Raw genomic sequence first — 15,697 nt, forward strand, 5'->3', positions numbered from 1 at the left:
TCACTTTAAGGTTCTGTGTGGATTTGGGAGGGTGGGGTCACACGAACACATCGTATTAATTAATGCATAGTTCTGAGGGGGCGTGGGGGGTGTAATTAATACTCAGACATGGTCAGGAAAATCCCAAACAGAGAATCTGCAAACGGGATTAGAATCCCTGAATAGAGCGTGACATGTTAATGTGGCCTCTGGAGAGATTATTTCTGCTCCACTTTGCATTTATTCAGGGAACTTTCATTGGTAAGAAGGCCGCTTTTCATGTCTTTCTTCATATTCATGCATCTAGTTTGGTTTTTATAGCTCATTGCTTTCACTTGTTGATGTTTCCCAAAGTTCAAGATCAAGATTTTAGAGAAATACCATTCTAGTCCCGCCTCCCGGTGGGCGGGGCCTCTTTAGATCGTCAGGAAGAGACAACAGTTGTTCTGCTGTTGTTTGAGTTTGATTGAAAAATGTTTCTTTGTTTAATCTGTTTTTTTTATTTTCTCATTTTCACCCAGCTGGTTGAGTCTCATCCAACATGAAAGATCCAGACTCTTCACTTATGAAGCTGCTAAACGTGTTTTGGACTCATGGAAGGTACCTGTTCTTGTTGCTGGAAATCCAGTCAGAGATGTAGGCCACGGCCTGACGGTGACACTGTTTGTTCCCGAAGCTGCAAGCCAACATGATGAGTTCCCTCTGCAGCTCCCTGCAGGAGAGCAGAAAGGGTCAGGGTCAGGGTTAGGTCGAAAGGCTGTGGCCCCACTTCCGCGGAAGTGGGGCGGTGCTCGGTCCATCCCTAAAGGGTCTCGCTACTACGTCCCCAGGGTCAGGGTTAAGGTTAGGGTCAGAGCCAGGGTTAGGGTCAGAGTTAGGGTCAGGGTTAGGGTAAGCGTTAGGGTCAGAGCCAGAGCCAGGGTCAGGGTTAGGGTTAGGGTCAGAGCCAGGGTTAGGGTCAGAGCCTGGGTTAGGGTCAGAGCCAGGGTTAGGGTCAGAGCCAGGGTTAAGGTCAGAGCCAGGGTTAGGGTCAGAGCCAGGGTTAGGGTCAGGGTTAGGGTTAGGGTAAGCGTTAGGGTCAGAGCCTGGGTTAGGGTCAGAGCCAGGGTTAGGGTCAGAGCCAGGGTTAAGGTCAGAGCCAGGGTTAGGGTCAGAGCCAGGGTTAGGGTCAGGGTCAGGGTTAGGGTAAGCGTTAGGGTCAGAGCCAGAGCCAGGGTCAGGGTTAGGGTTAGGGTCAGAGCCAGGGTTAGGGTCAGAGCCTGGGTTAGGGTCAGAGCCAGGGTTAGGGTCAGAGCCAGGGTTAGGGTCAGAGCCAGGGTTAGGGTCAGAGTTAGGGTCAGGGTTAGGGTAAGCGTTAGGGTCAGAGCCAGAGCCAGGGTCAGGGTTAGGGTTAGGGTCAGAGCCAGGGTTAGGGTCAGAGCCTGGGTTAGGGTCAGAGCCAGGGTTAGGGTCAGAGCCAGGGTTAAGGTCAGAGCCAGGGTTAGGGTCAGAGCCAGGGTTAGGGTCAGAGCCTGGGTTAGGGTCAGAGCCAGGGTTAGGGTCAGAGCCAGGGTTAAGGTCAGAGCCAGGGTTAGGGTCAGAGCCAGGGTTAAGGTCAGAGCCAGGGTTAGGGTCAGAGCCAGGGTTAGGGCCAGGGTTAGGGTCAGAGCCAGGGTTAGGGTCAGAGCCAGGGTTAGGGTCAGAGCCAGGGTTAAGGTCAGAGCCAGGGTTAGGGCCAGGGTTAGGGTCAGAGCCAGGGTTAGGGTTAGGGTCAGAGCCAGGGTTAGGGTTAGGGTCAGAGCCTGGGTTAAGGTCAGAGCCAGGGTTAGGGTCAGAGCCAGGGTTAGGGTCAGAGCCAGGGTTAGGGCCAGGGTTAGGGTTAGGGTTAGGGTTAGGGTCAGGGTTAGGGTTAGGGTTAGGGTCAGGGTAAGGGTAAGGGTCAGGATCAGTCAACATCCTGACATATTTACCACACATGAGAAGATCAGATCAAAAGGTTTGTGTTTGTCTTACTCGGTCTGATACGACGCCTGCAGGATGTTGCCCTCCGTCCCGGGGCCGTTTGACGGCCAGCCCATCTGATGGTACCGTGAGGCGACCTGCTTCAACACGTAGTCCTGTATACACACACACACACACACACACATTTAGCACGCAGCTGTCTGATAGGAGCCTTTATTGATGGGCGGAGCTGCTGACGGACGGCTCGTTTACACTGAACAGCCGGTACTCGTCCGTTCGGTCCAGCAGTTTGTCCAGCTGGTACAGCGCTCGGCTGGCAGAGTGCCACGGCAGGAAGGACGTCTCCTCTGGCAGGTAACCAATCAGCTGCAAGGGGACGCCTTGTGGGAGGTACCCCGCCCTGGAGGACAGAGAGACAGAGAGGCAGATATGAGATCAGGGGAGGGATTTCACAAAAAACAGTTTCTGCTGAGTTAGCATGATGACGGGAGGATGAGGAAGAGAAAAAAGATCTTTGTCCTCTTCTGCATGAAACCAGAGATGGAGAACAGAAGGAGAACGAGGATGAAGTGACAGGAGGATGAGGAAGACGATTTCAAAAAATGAAGAGGATGAAGACAAGGATGTCTGCTGCTGCTCTGAGGACATTCTTAGTGTTGATAGCTGTAAACATTGAATCAGAGTCAATAGATCAGCTGAGATCCATTCAGTAATCTGATCTCTAGTTATTCAGTCAACATTCTTCTTCTTCAGCAGCAGAAACTCAAACATCTGAACTGGATATTTGCTTCAGAAAGAACAAAACTGTTCTTGGAACATTCATGTCCTCCGGTTCCTCAATACTTTAGGCTTCATCAGCAGTTTGAAGATGTGAGGAAACGTCTGCAGAACCAACATGAGACAAAAGAAGCAGGAAGAACAAGATGCCGATCATCTGCTGAACGTGGATCCACTAACTGTGGTTCCGATATTTAAAACAAATGAGAAAACAACAAAAATCTGACCAAAAAAATGCAGATCTGTGAGGATGAGGAGGAGGATGAGGAGGGGTGATGTGCTTTTTCTTTATATTTTAAAACAAGAATATGTTATAATTATGTTAGAATGTATTGATTTTCTACTGAAATGATAATTGATGATGAATGACAAATGTTCTTCCCATGTTTCCCACTTTTAGTCAACTTTTCTTTTTTATGTTATTAAATTATGACCAGAATGAATCAGCCAGAGCTTCAGAAAGAAGAGAGAAGAGTTTGCCAACATTAACGGACAGAAAAGTGCCGTGGATGTTCAGAAACTCCCTCCACACATCTCGGTTTCACCCAATGACTGGTGTTCTGTGATCGCACAAACACGACTTGTTATTAAGGCGACAACAGCAGCAAACACTACAACATCAGACAGTCAGACTGGTGGCTCCGTCATCCATCAGCCTGTCAGACGCTGAGAACACAGAACAAAGGAGAACCTTCAAGTCACGAGTCGCTCTCTCGTCTCACCGCCGTGACTTCCTAAAAAACCCTTCAACCCTGCCGATGGAAACTTTCTGACTTTTTATTTGCTTTGCCTCCTTTTTGCTGTTCTGATGAGCCAGGAAACGTCAAAAACTGGGTCAAGACCGTAGATGAGTACCGTCTGTTTGGCCCTTTTGGGTTGAAACATTTATCATTATTCAGTCAGCCCAGTGGCCTACTGGGGACGCGTCCATCGTAAGACTTTAAGGTTGAGGGTTCAAATCCACAATCAGGTCACACCCAAACTAAAACTGGGACCCAATGCCGACCTGATTGACTGTATCTGAGACCTGGACTGAGCCAGAGTGACATCATCTATAGAAAATGGTTTCCTTCCGGCTCCAAGCTAATAAAGCAAATCCAGATGCCATTTTATCAGAATACGGATGTCGCCATGATGGAGCCAGACGTCATGAGTAAGCAGTGATTGGTCCAAGTCGGTCTGAGTCAACGCAGAACTTTTAGCACTTACTGACCCACGGGGTGGGGGGGTGACAATAATACGCAACAATAATCTGTATTCTTCGGATTAAAAAAAGGGTTTGAGTGACAGTCTCTTCTCACAATGAGCTTTTATCCTACCATGGCGTCATAAAGTGCAGCGCTGTTTCTGTGACCCCGCCCACCAATACCTATAAATACGGCCACGACTCTGTTTCAGCCTTCATGAACGGCTGATTGAAAATGTGCAAAAAAAACAAAACAAGCAAGTTTGCCTCGGTGAAATGAAAACGTTGATGAATGACCATGTGTTGCCGGTGAGATGACAGGTGGGGTGAACTGAGCGCGTGCGAGATGGGAAAAGCGTGAAGCTGATCCGAGAGCTGCTGCACACGTTTATGACGTTTTTGGCGTCGTAGCAGCTGACATTTCTGAAGTCATGAGTTGAGTTTGTTGAATCAAAACCAATGAAGGTCAGATTTCTTTCTGTTCTGCCAAATGTCAATATGAAATATGAACAAGTATTAAAATGAACACTACAGCTGATCAGCACAGCATTTACTGTGGTTAAAAAGAAGGAATGACACTGTCCACTTATGGACAATGACTGTAATGATCAAACTAAGGAAAAAGTAAAGACATTTAATGCCAAAATATGTCTAAAAATAAAGATATCTGACCTGCTGTTGGTGAATTCAATACCATTTCAGATCCGTTGGAAATGTTTGGGTATTTCTTTGTATTAGAGTTGTTAAGGAGAACAGACCTGGCACTTCCTCCGCTGATGTCAGATGGATTACTTTTTTGATAGAAATGAATACACAAAACTGATTGGTTTCTTTTGTCGTACAGGTCATGTGACCCAGGCTTTATTTAGCTGCTGGACTCGTGGGTATTAACAGGCTTCCTTTGATCAACATTGATAGTGTTTTTGGTTTCTGTTTCATGCGCCGACCTTCATGAGGACTTTACCAATAACACGGTTGAGGAATGAGGGAAACTTGTGGTATCAAACATATTTGGATCATTGTTCAGTTAGAGAAAAGCGACCAATAAACCTTTGCACCAAAGTGAATGAGCAGCATGACGGACTTCATCCACTGAAATGTTCAGAAGCCACAAACACATCAGGAAATAAAGTCCATTTGTTCCACACGAGTCTCTCCGAGTCTCTGCAGAGCAGAAAAATTCTCATTCCAGACCCGCTTATTTCCATCATCTGCCTCCGATCCAACCAAACCCCCCAATCCTCTCCATTCCCATGGTGCACCTGGGCTCGGAGACATTTCCATAATCCATTCAACACTTTCTGCTTACAACACTCCAAAAACACCAACGGGACTCCTCGGAGACAAGAGTGAGGAGAGGGCGGTAACCATGGCAACAGTAGCCAAAATTTGTCCTTCAACATTTTTCGTGATATCAAACACCATCCATCATCCATCGGAGCACATTAGCAGTCACACAGACGTGGATCACACCTCACCTGAACAAAGGGAATTGATTACCAGCTGTGAATCTAGATTTCATTCAAGCAAATTTACAGGTTGGAGGATATTCTGGAAAGAAATCCTGATGTTTTTTTGACATTTAGGCACTGATGGTGACATTTCTTCATAATCTGCTCTAAACCTAAGCAGCCTGTTTTCAGAGGGGACGATCTAAAACGCGGTGAAGTGACGACCTTCTTGTTTCTGCTCTTCACATTCATCCCATTGGTGGGTAATAAGCGCTAATCCCTCCGACGCCCGTTTGATTCAGTCTCAAAGAAAATGAGGAACATGAAGAGATTATAGAGAAGATTTTCAATTTTCCCTGCAGTTGAAGATGTGTGTGTGTGCGCGCATGGATGTGTGTCTCGCCGCCTTGTCGTCTTAACGAGCTCATTAGCTCTTTAACATCGTTAAGGGCCAGTTAATTGTTTGTCCATTAGCCATTAGCAAGGCTCAGTGGCGAGCCAACGAGGGACCGCTGTGATCACACACACAAAGAGAGGCGACATCCATCACCGTTTAAACGCACAATCAAGGAGACACAGCCATTTATTACTGCGCGACCAGCTCACACTCACACACACACACACTGCCAACAATTGGCATTTAATGCTGTGCGGATCGCTCGCGTTTCAGTCAATCCAGTGGAGAGCGGCAGAACCAGCGGCGCTGAAATCAACCCTGAGATTAAAAATCTTCTGGAGCGTAATGACTGCAGACAGCAGAAATGCTGAAGTATCTTCTTTGTCAAAACTGAACATCTTCGTCACATGACCCCATCAGGGGGAGGAGCTGACCTCCGCCTCTGACTCCAGGAAGTCAACCTTCAGGAAGAACAGCGGGTGATTTGTTCTCGTCCCTGAACCGTCAGTAATCTCTCTCTTATATTTGTTTAACCAGAATCCCAGACAGAAAAGACTCCGGAAAACGACTTCTGTCAAACTACTAGAAACAATAAAGAATAAAAAACAGAAACTAATTCCGATCAGTTTTTTTCTAAATCCATGCGGTTTGAAAGTACACAGTGACTGTGTTTCTGTCACACATAAACGCATAAATATACAAAACTCTAGAAATGTTTTTAAAAAAAATACACAATTTCCCAATTACACTGTTTCCATTCAATCATAATCCTGAATAACCACAAACCGAGTCGCCCCTTAAGTCAGCCCCTCCCAATCCACAAAAACGAGCGGTTACTCTCATTGTGACATTACAAAATGAGGAACCGCCCCTTCCAGGAAGAGTCAGCACTGCCAGCCCTGCCCCTAGGCCAGGGGTCGGCAACCTTTTTTTCTCAAAGAGCCATTTGGGACCGCCCCTAATAAAAAAGAAAGCACTCGGAGCCACAACCCGTTTTGACATCATTATATATATTATGCATGGATATATTATATCAAAGGTGCTCATTACGTCGATCGCGATCTAACGGTCGATCTTCAATGACATGAGTGTAGATCGCGGGCCAGAAAAGATTTAAAAAAAAAGTACTTCTTTAAAATCCACCAGCCAATCAAAATCCTCACTGAGAAGTACGGGACTTGATTGACATGTAGATTGGCCAATCGGACATCGTCTGAAGCATACACCGCTGCAAATGCACATTATGTTCTTTAAAGGATGATCCCGCGGCCGCGTGTGGGAGGAGCTACTGGTTCTGGTCTGATCGCTGCATGGAGCGACGTGTTTATCAATGCATGGTAGACACTGAGAATGTGGAGAGATCAGGTTTATTATTTTGAAGAGTTCTACTTGGTAATCATGTTTCCATGTGTGAGTTCATAAAATCATCCCAGAGAAAGTCTCTGCTTCAACTCCTGCAGGGAAAGCTGCGTCTGAATCTGACGCCCGTGTTTCCATCTCTCTGACAGAGTTTGAAGCCAAAGCCCCTCCTCCGCCTCTCTACCTGCTTTTCCTCTCTACCTGTTCACCTGTTCACATCCTCTGCAGCTGAGAGTTGGTTTCCCCCGCGCTCCTCAGTGTGTCCGACACAGAGAGCGCAAAATACGGTAGTCGGGTCGCTCCAGCGCAGCACAAGGATGAAAGAGCCGGACGCAGGTTATAGCGGGGATAGAGCGGGTTAAGAAAATGAATGGAAGAAGGCGGCCCGCTGAGGAAATATTCAATATTCTACAAATTTTATTTTTAGTCTGAACTATCTTTTATTTAGAAAAATCTTTTATTTTATCAGTCCAGTATGAAAAAAAAACATCAACAAAAGCTGTGTTGGGCGGTTTTTGGCTGGGTCTGGCGGTTTTCAGATGACTTTTCGGCTGGAAACCTGTGACTCTATCTGGCAACGCGGGCGCGAACTCTCAGTCTGTCATCAGCGAGTTGGTCTCTGCCCCGCGGCACGTCAAGTTCCCGTCAGAAGATCGGAGTGTTTATTGAAGCCGCCCCGCGTGCCTCTCCCTGCTATCAGCTCTGCAGGTCTCGCCCGATAAATACGAGCTCATTACGAAGCTGTTTTTACGTGGCTCGTGCTTCGTGCGGAGCCAGCAGCGCCTTTGAAATGCCATGAAAATTGAAAAAACTAAAATAAAATTTAATTATTCTAAAATACTCATTATTTTCCAAAGTCACAGGGAGCCACAACAGATGGATGAAAGAGCCACATGTGGCTCCGGAGCCATGGATTGCCGACCCCTGCCCTAGGCTAACAGACACGCCCACTTTGTCTGTGGCGCTAGCAGTGATCTAAACGCTGTCATTTTATGTGGACAAAATGCTCATCCATACTTGCAAAAGTTCAAATGTTGTTTGTTTTTGTGGGAGAAATGCAGACACGCTGCCAAGGCCAATTGAAATGGGCGGCACCCACATGGAGAGAGAGGCGGAGCCTCAGAGATCGATATAGGCCTTTTAATGATTTTATGGAATTTAGTTCAGATTTCTAAATTGTAATGTTTTGTTAATATTTGTTTTGCTTTCTTAATTGTCATTGTGATCTTTAATATGTTTTTCCGTTGAGCAATTTGTTGATGTGATTTGGACTTCCGAGCCACCGTAGTAAAGCATTTTGCATTGCTGTTGTATGAAAAGTGCTTTCCAATCAAGATTGATTTGATTCTGCCCTTGTGTTGCCCCGCCTCCATTTGTCTTGTGAGGAGCTGGTTGGTTGGCTGTTCTTTCAGTGTTGGTGAGGCGGGGCTGGATGCTGGTTTGGTGCTGGATGTTGGTCAGCTCTGAGGCTGGGTTCTCTTGTTTGGGGACTCAGGAGGGTTTGTTTTCTGACTTCTACCTGGCTTCCGCTTGTGACCCACAGCTGTAGAATATCCGTCATTTTACAGTTAGTCCTATTTAATCCTCTTTGGCCTCCCGTCTCCCTCATCTTGGTGTTTTCGTTGCTCAAAGCTCCCGTGTGAGCGTTTGCAGAGAAGCTGCAGAAGCGTTTTAGAACCAAAGAGATCGTGACACAAACGTGGCTGAAAAGACATCGTGATGAAGACTCATTCATCAAAACGCGGACATAGATTCAGTAAAAATTGCTCTGCTTGCTCGGATCTTCCCCCAATACCCTCATGCTAGTTGTTACCACAGCAACAGATCTGGGCTGAAGTGAGGCTCCTGTTCTGTCAGAGAGCTCATGAAGGCATCTGTACTTTTCTCCTGGAACATGGCTGAAGCTGAGGGAGCTCCAGAGAACACGACAGCTCACTTCTCCAGCTGTTCCTCATTCGACATGACAGCTCACAGATGGCTGAGAGAAACAGAGGCGGGGGGGCGGATTGAGTGATGGAGCTGGTGTCACAGTGGATTTTGGTTACAGAACTCTGAAAGCTTCAGGCTGAATGCGTCACTGTGAGGAACCAGCTGCTGATCCGGCCCCTGACTGCTGGAGGAACCATGAGCAGAGCGTTCTCTCACCATCAATGCTCCTCCACAGATTCCAGTCTGTGACTCCAGACTCGCCACACGAGACTTGACTTTAGCGGGATCCCTGTGGCCGTCTGCTGATTAAAGGAGATAAACCACCTGATGGTCATGGTGGGGAACATCTCCACGCACTCCATGAGGATGTTCTGGTTTTAGTCACTGCACCTAAGTTTTCGCCTTTTGATTATTACTGTTTTATTTATGCTAAATTCATTCTAGACAAGTTAGCACCTTAGTATGTTAGCAGGAAATCACATTGGCATGTTGGTACATTATTATGTTGGCACATTAGCAGGTTATCACATTAGCATATTAGCATGTGAGCTGTTTAGTACGATAGCATATTTCTCAGGGTAGCACTTTAGCATGTGAACAAATTACTTTAATCAGTTTTATCAGGATCTGCAGCCTCATGACCAGCAAACTCCGCCCACGGGTGTCAAGGTGACAAGATCATAATGATGCTGAAAATTCACAAACTCACTTTCAAGATAAATATAAGAGGAAACTTAACTGTGACCTGAACCATCACTCTATGTGTTCTATCTCATTGTCCTCAAATTCACGGTGTCCTTTGTTCCAAAACCGGACCAACCAATGAAGAGAGTGAAATGAAACGTCCCGCCTCTTTCATGCTGTCATCCATCAAGCTCACATGTTGAGGCTTTGAAAAGCCAAACAGCAGCAGATGTTAGCTAGTTAGCTAAAGAGGAACTCACCGGGCTAAGTTGAAGGAGTCGTCGATAAGTCCCGCCCTGTTTCCCACAGAGATGATCTAAACAAAAGAAAGGGAATCAAAGCGGGAACAGAGGACCGGGCCAGACTACCACCGAGAGGCGGGGTTACCTGAGGGTTGCTGTGAAGCTGCTGAATCAGCAACTTCCAGTTCTGGAGGTCATAGTTCACGCGGAAGTAGCCGGTCTGGTTGATGTTGCCTAGCAACCAGGTGTCGTCGTCCATCTGCCCAATCCTATGGGTTTCTGAGTGAGCAGACAAACAACAGTCGTAAGTAGAACATGCGCCTGTCTGCGCCGGGCTTCCTCCTCTGAGGGTCACTGGTTGAGGCGGAGCCTAAAGTCTTCTGAGGGTCACTGGTTGAGGCGGAGCCTAAAGTCTTCAGGGCGGGCTTCGCCTTAGCATCCTACTCCTCACTCATCCATTCATGCCCGATGTCTGTTAATTAAAATTAGAATTAAATTTAACTATAACTCGGATTCTACGTTTATTTTTTTAATCCTTCGGCTTGGATTTTATAAGCTATATAAAAAATAAAAGCAGAAAAACATTATACACCCTTTTCTTTTTGTCAAATTCTTCAATTTCCACTAGTTTCAAAGCTTGTTATCATTTCAATCTGTAACCTCATTTACTCATCTGAAGGTTATGATATTTGATCAAAAAAATACGAAAAACATTTAATTTTTTTAAATAAAAAATCAGCAGAAATATTGGTAAATATTGGAAATAATGATGTCAACTCACTGTCAACCAAAGATATATATTTCCCATGATGCCTTTGGGGATCAGGGTGAAGAAAAGTTTGTTCTTTTACATTTTTTTCTGTAATGACGTCAAACCATTATCCTTCTGATCAATGTGAACATTTGCAGTGCAGATTAAAATAAAAATGCAATCCTGTAGCACACAGTCAATAAATGTCATTTCCTTTTTTCAAAATGAATGAATGCTTTACGACTGTAATAACAATTGGATGCTTTAAATACGGTTAACTAATAAAACAGCAATTAAACATTTTTAGCAACAGTAGGTTATGTAAATGGAATATTTACTGATAGATAAAACACCAAAATGCTTTGCTTTTAGTTTGGTAGTTTTGGACATAAAGAGAGTTCTTAAAGGTATTGATCAAACAAAAGGGAAAACTTTTGCTTGTAAAATTCTAGATTTTTTTTAAGTATAAACATTTTTGAACAAAAGTGTAAACTGGATGAAGGGGGAGGCTTTTAATAAAGGGTCTACTGTAACTTTATGTGGTTTGTGAAGGATTTTACCCATCTAGTTTGAAAACTGAGAAGATTTAAAAGAAACAACCTGAACAAAGAAAAGTCCTCAGATATGCAGACGACTTGCTGTTGAGAGCACTGATGGGATTTCCCAGTTTTCTATGAAAACAGAAGTCTGAGAAGAAAACATGGGACTAACATCCAAGGTTTTTCTCTTTCCAGATTTGTTCATGCATGAATCTCAAATTTGTAATAGAAAAGAAATGTCTATGAAGACTCTCATTCATCCAGGTTGGTTCCATTGTAGTAGGTTTAGGGGATAAACCTTCTCTTAATAAGAATGGTGGTCTCAGGTTTATTCTTCCATCCATCTACGGCAGTGTCTTTTAAACCTAAACAAACCAAACCAGTTCCAACTGAGTTGTTAACCGCTGAAAGAGGACCAATGTGGAGAGGGAGTCACTGACTCCCCAACCCCCAGCTGAGGACAAAGGACTATTAACGACCCGAAACCATGTAGGCTAAGTGGACAATACCTCCAGTTTCAGGTCTGACTCCTCCCCATGAACGCATTTATATACCAGCTCTTAGACCAGCTAATTCAGAATTGACAAAGCCTCTTGGATAAGAGGCGAAACGTCTTCTAACTTTAAAAACCAAGTCCAGATGACATCCCCTACACCTACTACAATAGAAAAGAAAAGAAATTTCAGTAAATTGAGTGAAATAGATGTTATTTTTCTAGGAAGATTGAGAGAAACTGAAGTGATAACGATTTCACTCACTTATCTCAGCCCCCACCTTCCCATGCTCTTAGTTACAGTATGTTGAGATATTGAGGCTGATTCTTCCAAAATAAGACAGCTGGTATTTAGTGAATCTGCCTGTAGTTTTCGCATCTCTTCTTCTGTGAGGAGGACGCAGTCGGACAGAAAAAACCATCTAAATATAAGGAGGCAGGTGGTGGCGTCTTCTGAAAGCACGCGGCCTCTCTCAGGAAATCAACAACGTGGAGAAAGCAGGTCTGAAGCTTTAGTGGAGCGCAACAGAAGACAGTTCAGGCTTATTAGAACAGTCAGGTGGGGAAAACCAGGGAAGCAGCTGTTGACCCAAGTTTGGCCCACTTTCATGCTTAACCCCGCCCCCCCCCCCCCCCCCCCCCCAACCACATGGATTTTAAACAATACCCTTTCTTATCTTGGAGTTTGCAAACCAAAATTGTTCATCTGGAGAGTTTTGCTTCGTTCTCACAGACTGAACTGAGCAGGAAAAACGTTCAACCCCCCCAGAAGCAAACTGGGATTTCTCTGATCCACAGTCCAGGTCAAAGAGACACTGGGATGAAATACCTGCAGGTTCAAGTATTTTCCCCTGAAGATAAAACACGATTCGCTCGGATGCAACATTTTGAAAGTCACAGTAGGTTTAACGCTCGCAAAAATGTGGAGTCATTTTTGTTTATCCAAAGACAAATCCTCTTTTTTCTCTGTCAGCGGCTGTTCCTGCTGGCCAGTTTGAACATTAAAGAAGGAAAAGCACATCGAAGAGGTCAGCAGCTTTTAAATGACCTGCAGGTTCTGCAGAACAAACAAACAAGACTTCAGCTTCTTGTCTTTCTGCTGTTTCTGACTAAAATCTTTCCAAGTGTTGGATTTTCAGCAGTTGATCTATTTCTAATGACTGTAACAGAACATTTTGAAATCCAAGACATCCTCGTGTGAATCTGAATCCGTGTCCAAAGGTGAAGTGAGAGGTGAAAACATCAAACACAACATTTATTTTTAAGCCCAAAGAAACCCAGCGCTGAACCTGATTGGAGCTGAATTTGAAATCAGTAAACATCGAGGGCTTGATCTTTAGCGTCAATTCCTGAAACAAAGACAGGAAGCAGAGCGGCTTCTTCCCAGAGAGACAGACGCCTCACCTGGGAGCTGCAGCTCCATTAACTGGAACTCGCATGTGGAGGTAATTAATTTGAGATCATGAGATCGTTTTCTTTGCTAACAGAAAAATCCCAACATAACAGTCCATTACCTCCAGGTAACGAGGTAATTAAGCCATAATTGGAGAGTAAACTGTGACTGCAGAGGAGCTGACAGATGTACCTGTCCTGTTGTTGATCCAGATCAGCTGCTCCACACACACAGAGGATTGGTTTCCCACGGCGACGGTCAATGGAATCTGCCACTGTAAACTACAGAGAGAGAGCTGTGTCAGTGATGCTCGCAGGACCGGAGCGCACTTTATTGCCTCCGTTTCCCTGGAGAGAGACATTAGAAAGAGCGATGGTCATCGTCCGCGGCTCGCCATCCGTCAGCGCGCGGAGCTGCTGCAGTCGGACTGAACGGCGTCTGTCAGGAGGCAGAGAGGCTTCAGGTGTGGTCTGAAGATCTCTTTCTTCACCACTTTCAGGCTTAAAAGACTTCAAAGAACAAATACAGGACCATCAAACAGCTTCCCAGTGGAAACTGTTTTCTCCAAAACTGACATTTAAGACTTAAATGCTTGAAAATCCAACAATTATTCAAGTGGAGCTCAATGACCACAAAAGACTTTAAAAACCAGAGCGGGGGATCGGTTTACAGGCAGCTACCAGATTCAATCCAGATCAACGACTCACCCATCAAACCTCAGTTTCTAAGTAGTTGCTGCACGTTTGTCTTTTTATTAGATGAATGGAAATTAAATCATTTGTATTTAATCATCATCATTTAAAGCTTTATTTAGAACAGGAGGTCAGAATAAAACCACAGGCATTTTCCTGGTTTACGGTCACAAACTGCAAGGCATTTCTGGAGAAACTAAAGTTCTGTTTGGAGAATTCCAAAGACTGCGAGGACACCATGGACTAACATTCCAGCACGGTGGCGGAGGGTTAGTGATGTGGGCTTTCCATGAACCCACAGGACCTGGACGTGCTTCAGGGGATCATCAGTAAACCCGAGCGGACGTCCACATCCAGGTATAAACACCTGCAAAGGTCCGCGGAGCTCCATCAGTCCAGAAAGGTGAAGCAGGTTTACGGTGATCACAGACAGACGTGTGACTGCGCCTGCAGTCGGTGACAAACCAACCCGTCTGGTCGGAGTCTGAGCTGCTCTAACAGCCTTTAATTACTCCCATCTGGATCCAACTAAATCATATTTAACTGATTTTTAATTAGAGGCTGAAAGCAATCAGCTCTCCGATCAATGAAGGAGTATGTGTTCACCAGGACTGCAACAAACAAAAAGCAGGTCTTCTGCTGAAACAGCAGTTCGTCTCCACAGGCGGCGGCGGATCGATGGAGCTGCCGAATATTCAATGGATATTTATATCAGAGCGACGCACAGGACTCGATCGGCCGTGCGCGCACAGAGTTAAACACACGGATGGAATGTTTTTATTAATATTGATGCCGTCCTCATGGGTTATTCATCAAAGGCAGGAAGTGTGTGTGAGTGTGTGAGAGGGGGGGGGGGGGTTATCCATGCGTCCGAGTTTTTGGAAAATCATTTCTCCCTCTGATCTTTCATCTCTGCACCTTCAGAAGATAAAATCAAACGTTTAAGATCCTGTAATAGTGGACCCGAGGTCACCATCGGAGAAACCCGATGCTGACCGGTCACAAACCTCCCCAGGTGACGAGTCCACATCCAAGACCAATGACTGTAAATGACAACTGGACTGAGTGGCCCCTCCCACAAGCATAAAGTACCCGCTGGCTCCAATAAGCCAAAATCCTGAAAACTTCCAGAGAGAAATAAACTCGGATACCTGTTTTTTTTTAAAAACGCAAACCTGATAATCCTCATTTTTTCCAAGTTATTCAAGTTATAAACTGACCAATCAGGTGTGTCAATAAAAGTAGGCGGAGCCTGCTGGACCCCACGTCCCACAATAAAAACATTTGATAGATTTCATGTAGCCCACTTTCAAGTTGTAGGGTTGTGGCCTTCTAACAAGCTCCCTCCTGATTGGTCAGAGTAGTTGCCATAGAAATGATGACTCAGAACAACTCAGGCCAATCAGTGCTTCTGCTTTAGTCACATGCACTGGAATGGGGGGTTGTGGTCACCTGACGAGACATTGAGAACATGGAATGTACCATTGTTTTGTGTGTGGTAAATAATGTGACGTATTAGGAAGTTCCGAACGGTCGCTGCTTGCAAGGGGCGTGCACGTGATGCATAAGCGCCCGTAGGACGTCCACACAAACCACACAGTCATATTTCCTCATTTCCAACAAAAACAGGTGCATTTTCTCTGAGCGGTGTACGACAGCTGGCATCCACGCGTAACATGGCGGCGTCTGTATCACGAAAACATGGCGACTGAAATGACTTCATTTGGTTGGAGACATTAAAAAACGTTTCCTATGGATGACGTCCCAGCCTCTCAGTCCAGTTCTCTGATGCAGTCCAAAACTAAACATTCAGCTTTTCTGCTTCTAAAAGTCTCAAAGGTGACCAGCGGAACGTGGTGGAGCGTCCCGCAGCCGCTTCGGTCT

The 15,697-nt window shown here is 45.3% G+C and overlaps 1 protein-coding gene across 4 annotated transcripts in view; it reads right to left on the reverse strand.

Moving 5' to 3' along the window:
• LOC101170139 (thyrotropin-releasing hormone-degrading ectoenzyme) overlaps positions 1 to 15,697 on the reverse strand; it is a 169,251-nt gene that overhangs the window by 15,140 nt on the left and 138,414 nt on the right. For all 4 annotated transcript variants that reach the window (XM_078942045.1, XM_023952251.2, XM_078942046.1 and 1 more), the window contains exons 11-16: positions 13,314 to 13,402; positions 10,091 to 10,224; positions 9,964 to 10,019; positions 2,173 to 2,320; positions 1,972 to 2,075; positions 584 to 691 (exon numbers count right to left, since the gene is read on the reverse strand). In XM_078942045.1, coding sequence (XP_078798171.1) covers positions 584 to 691; positions 1,972 to 2,075; positions 2,173 to 2,320; positions 9,964 to 10,019; positions 10,091 to 10,224; positions 13,314 to 13,402 — 639 coding nt within the window. The remainder of the gene's footprint in view (positions 1 to 583; positions 692 to 1,971; positions 2,076 to 2,172; positions 2,321 to 9,963; positions 10,020 to 10,090; positions 10,225 to 13,313; positions 13,403 to 15,697) is intronic.

Source organism: Oryzias latipes, chromosome 23, assembly GCF_053564925.1.
Source record: "Oryzias latipes strain Hd-rR chromosome 23, Olatipes_Hd-rR_3.1".
Classification (NCBI taxonomy): domain Eukaryota; kingdom Metazoa; phylum Chordata; class Actinopteri; order Beloniformes; family Adrianichthyidae; genus Oryzias; species Oryzias latipes.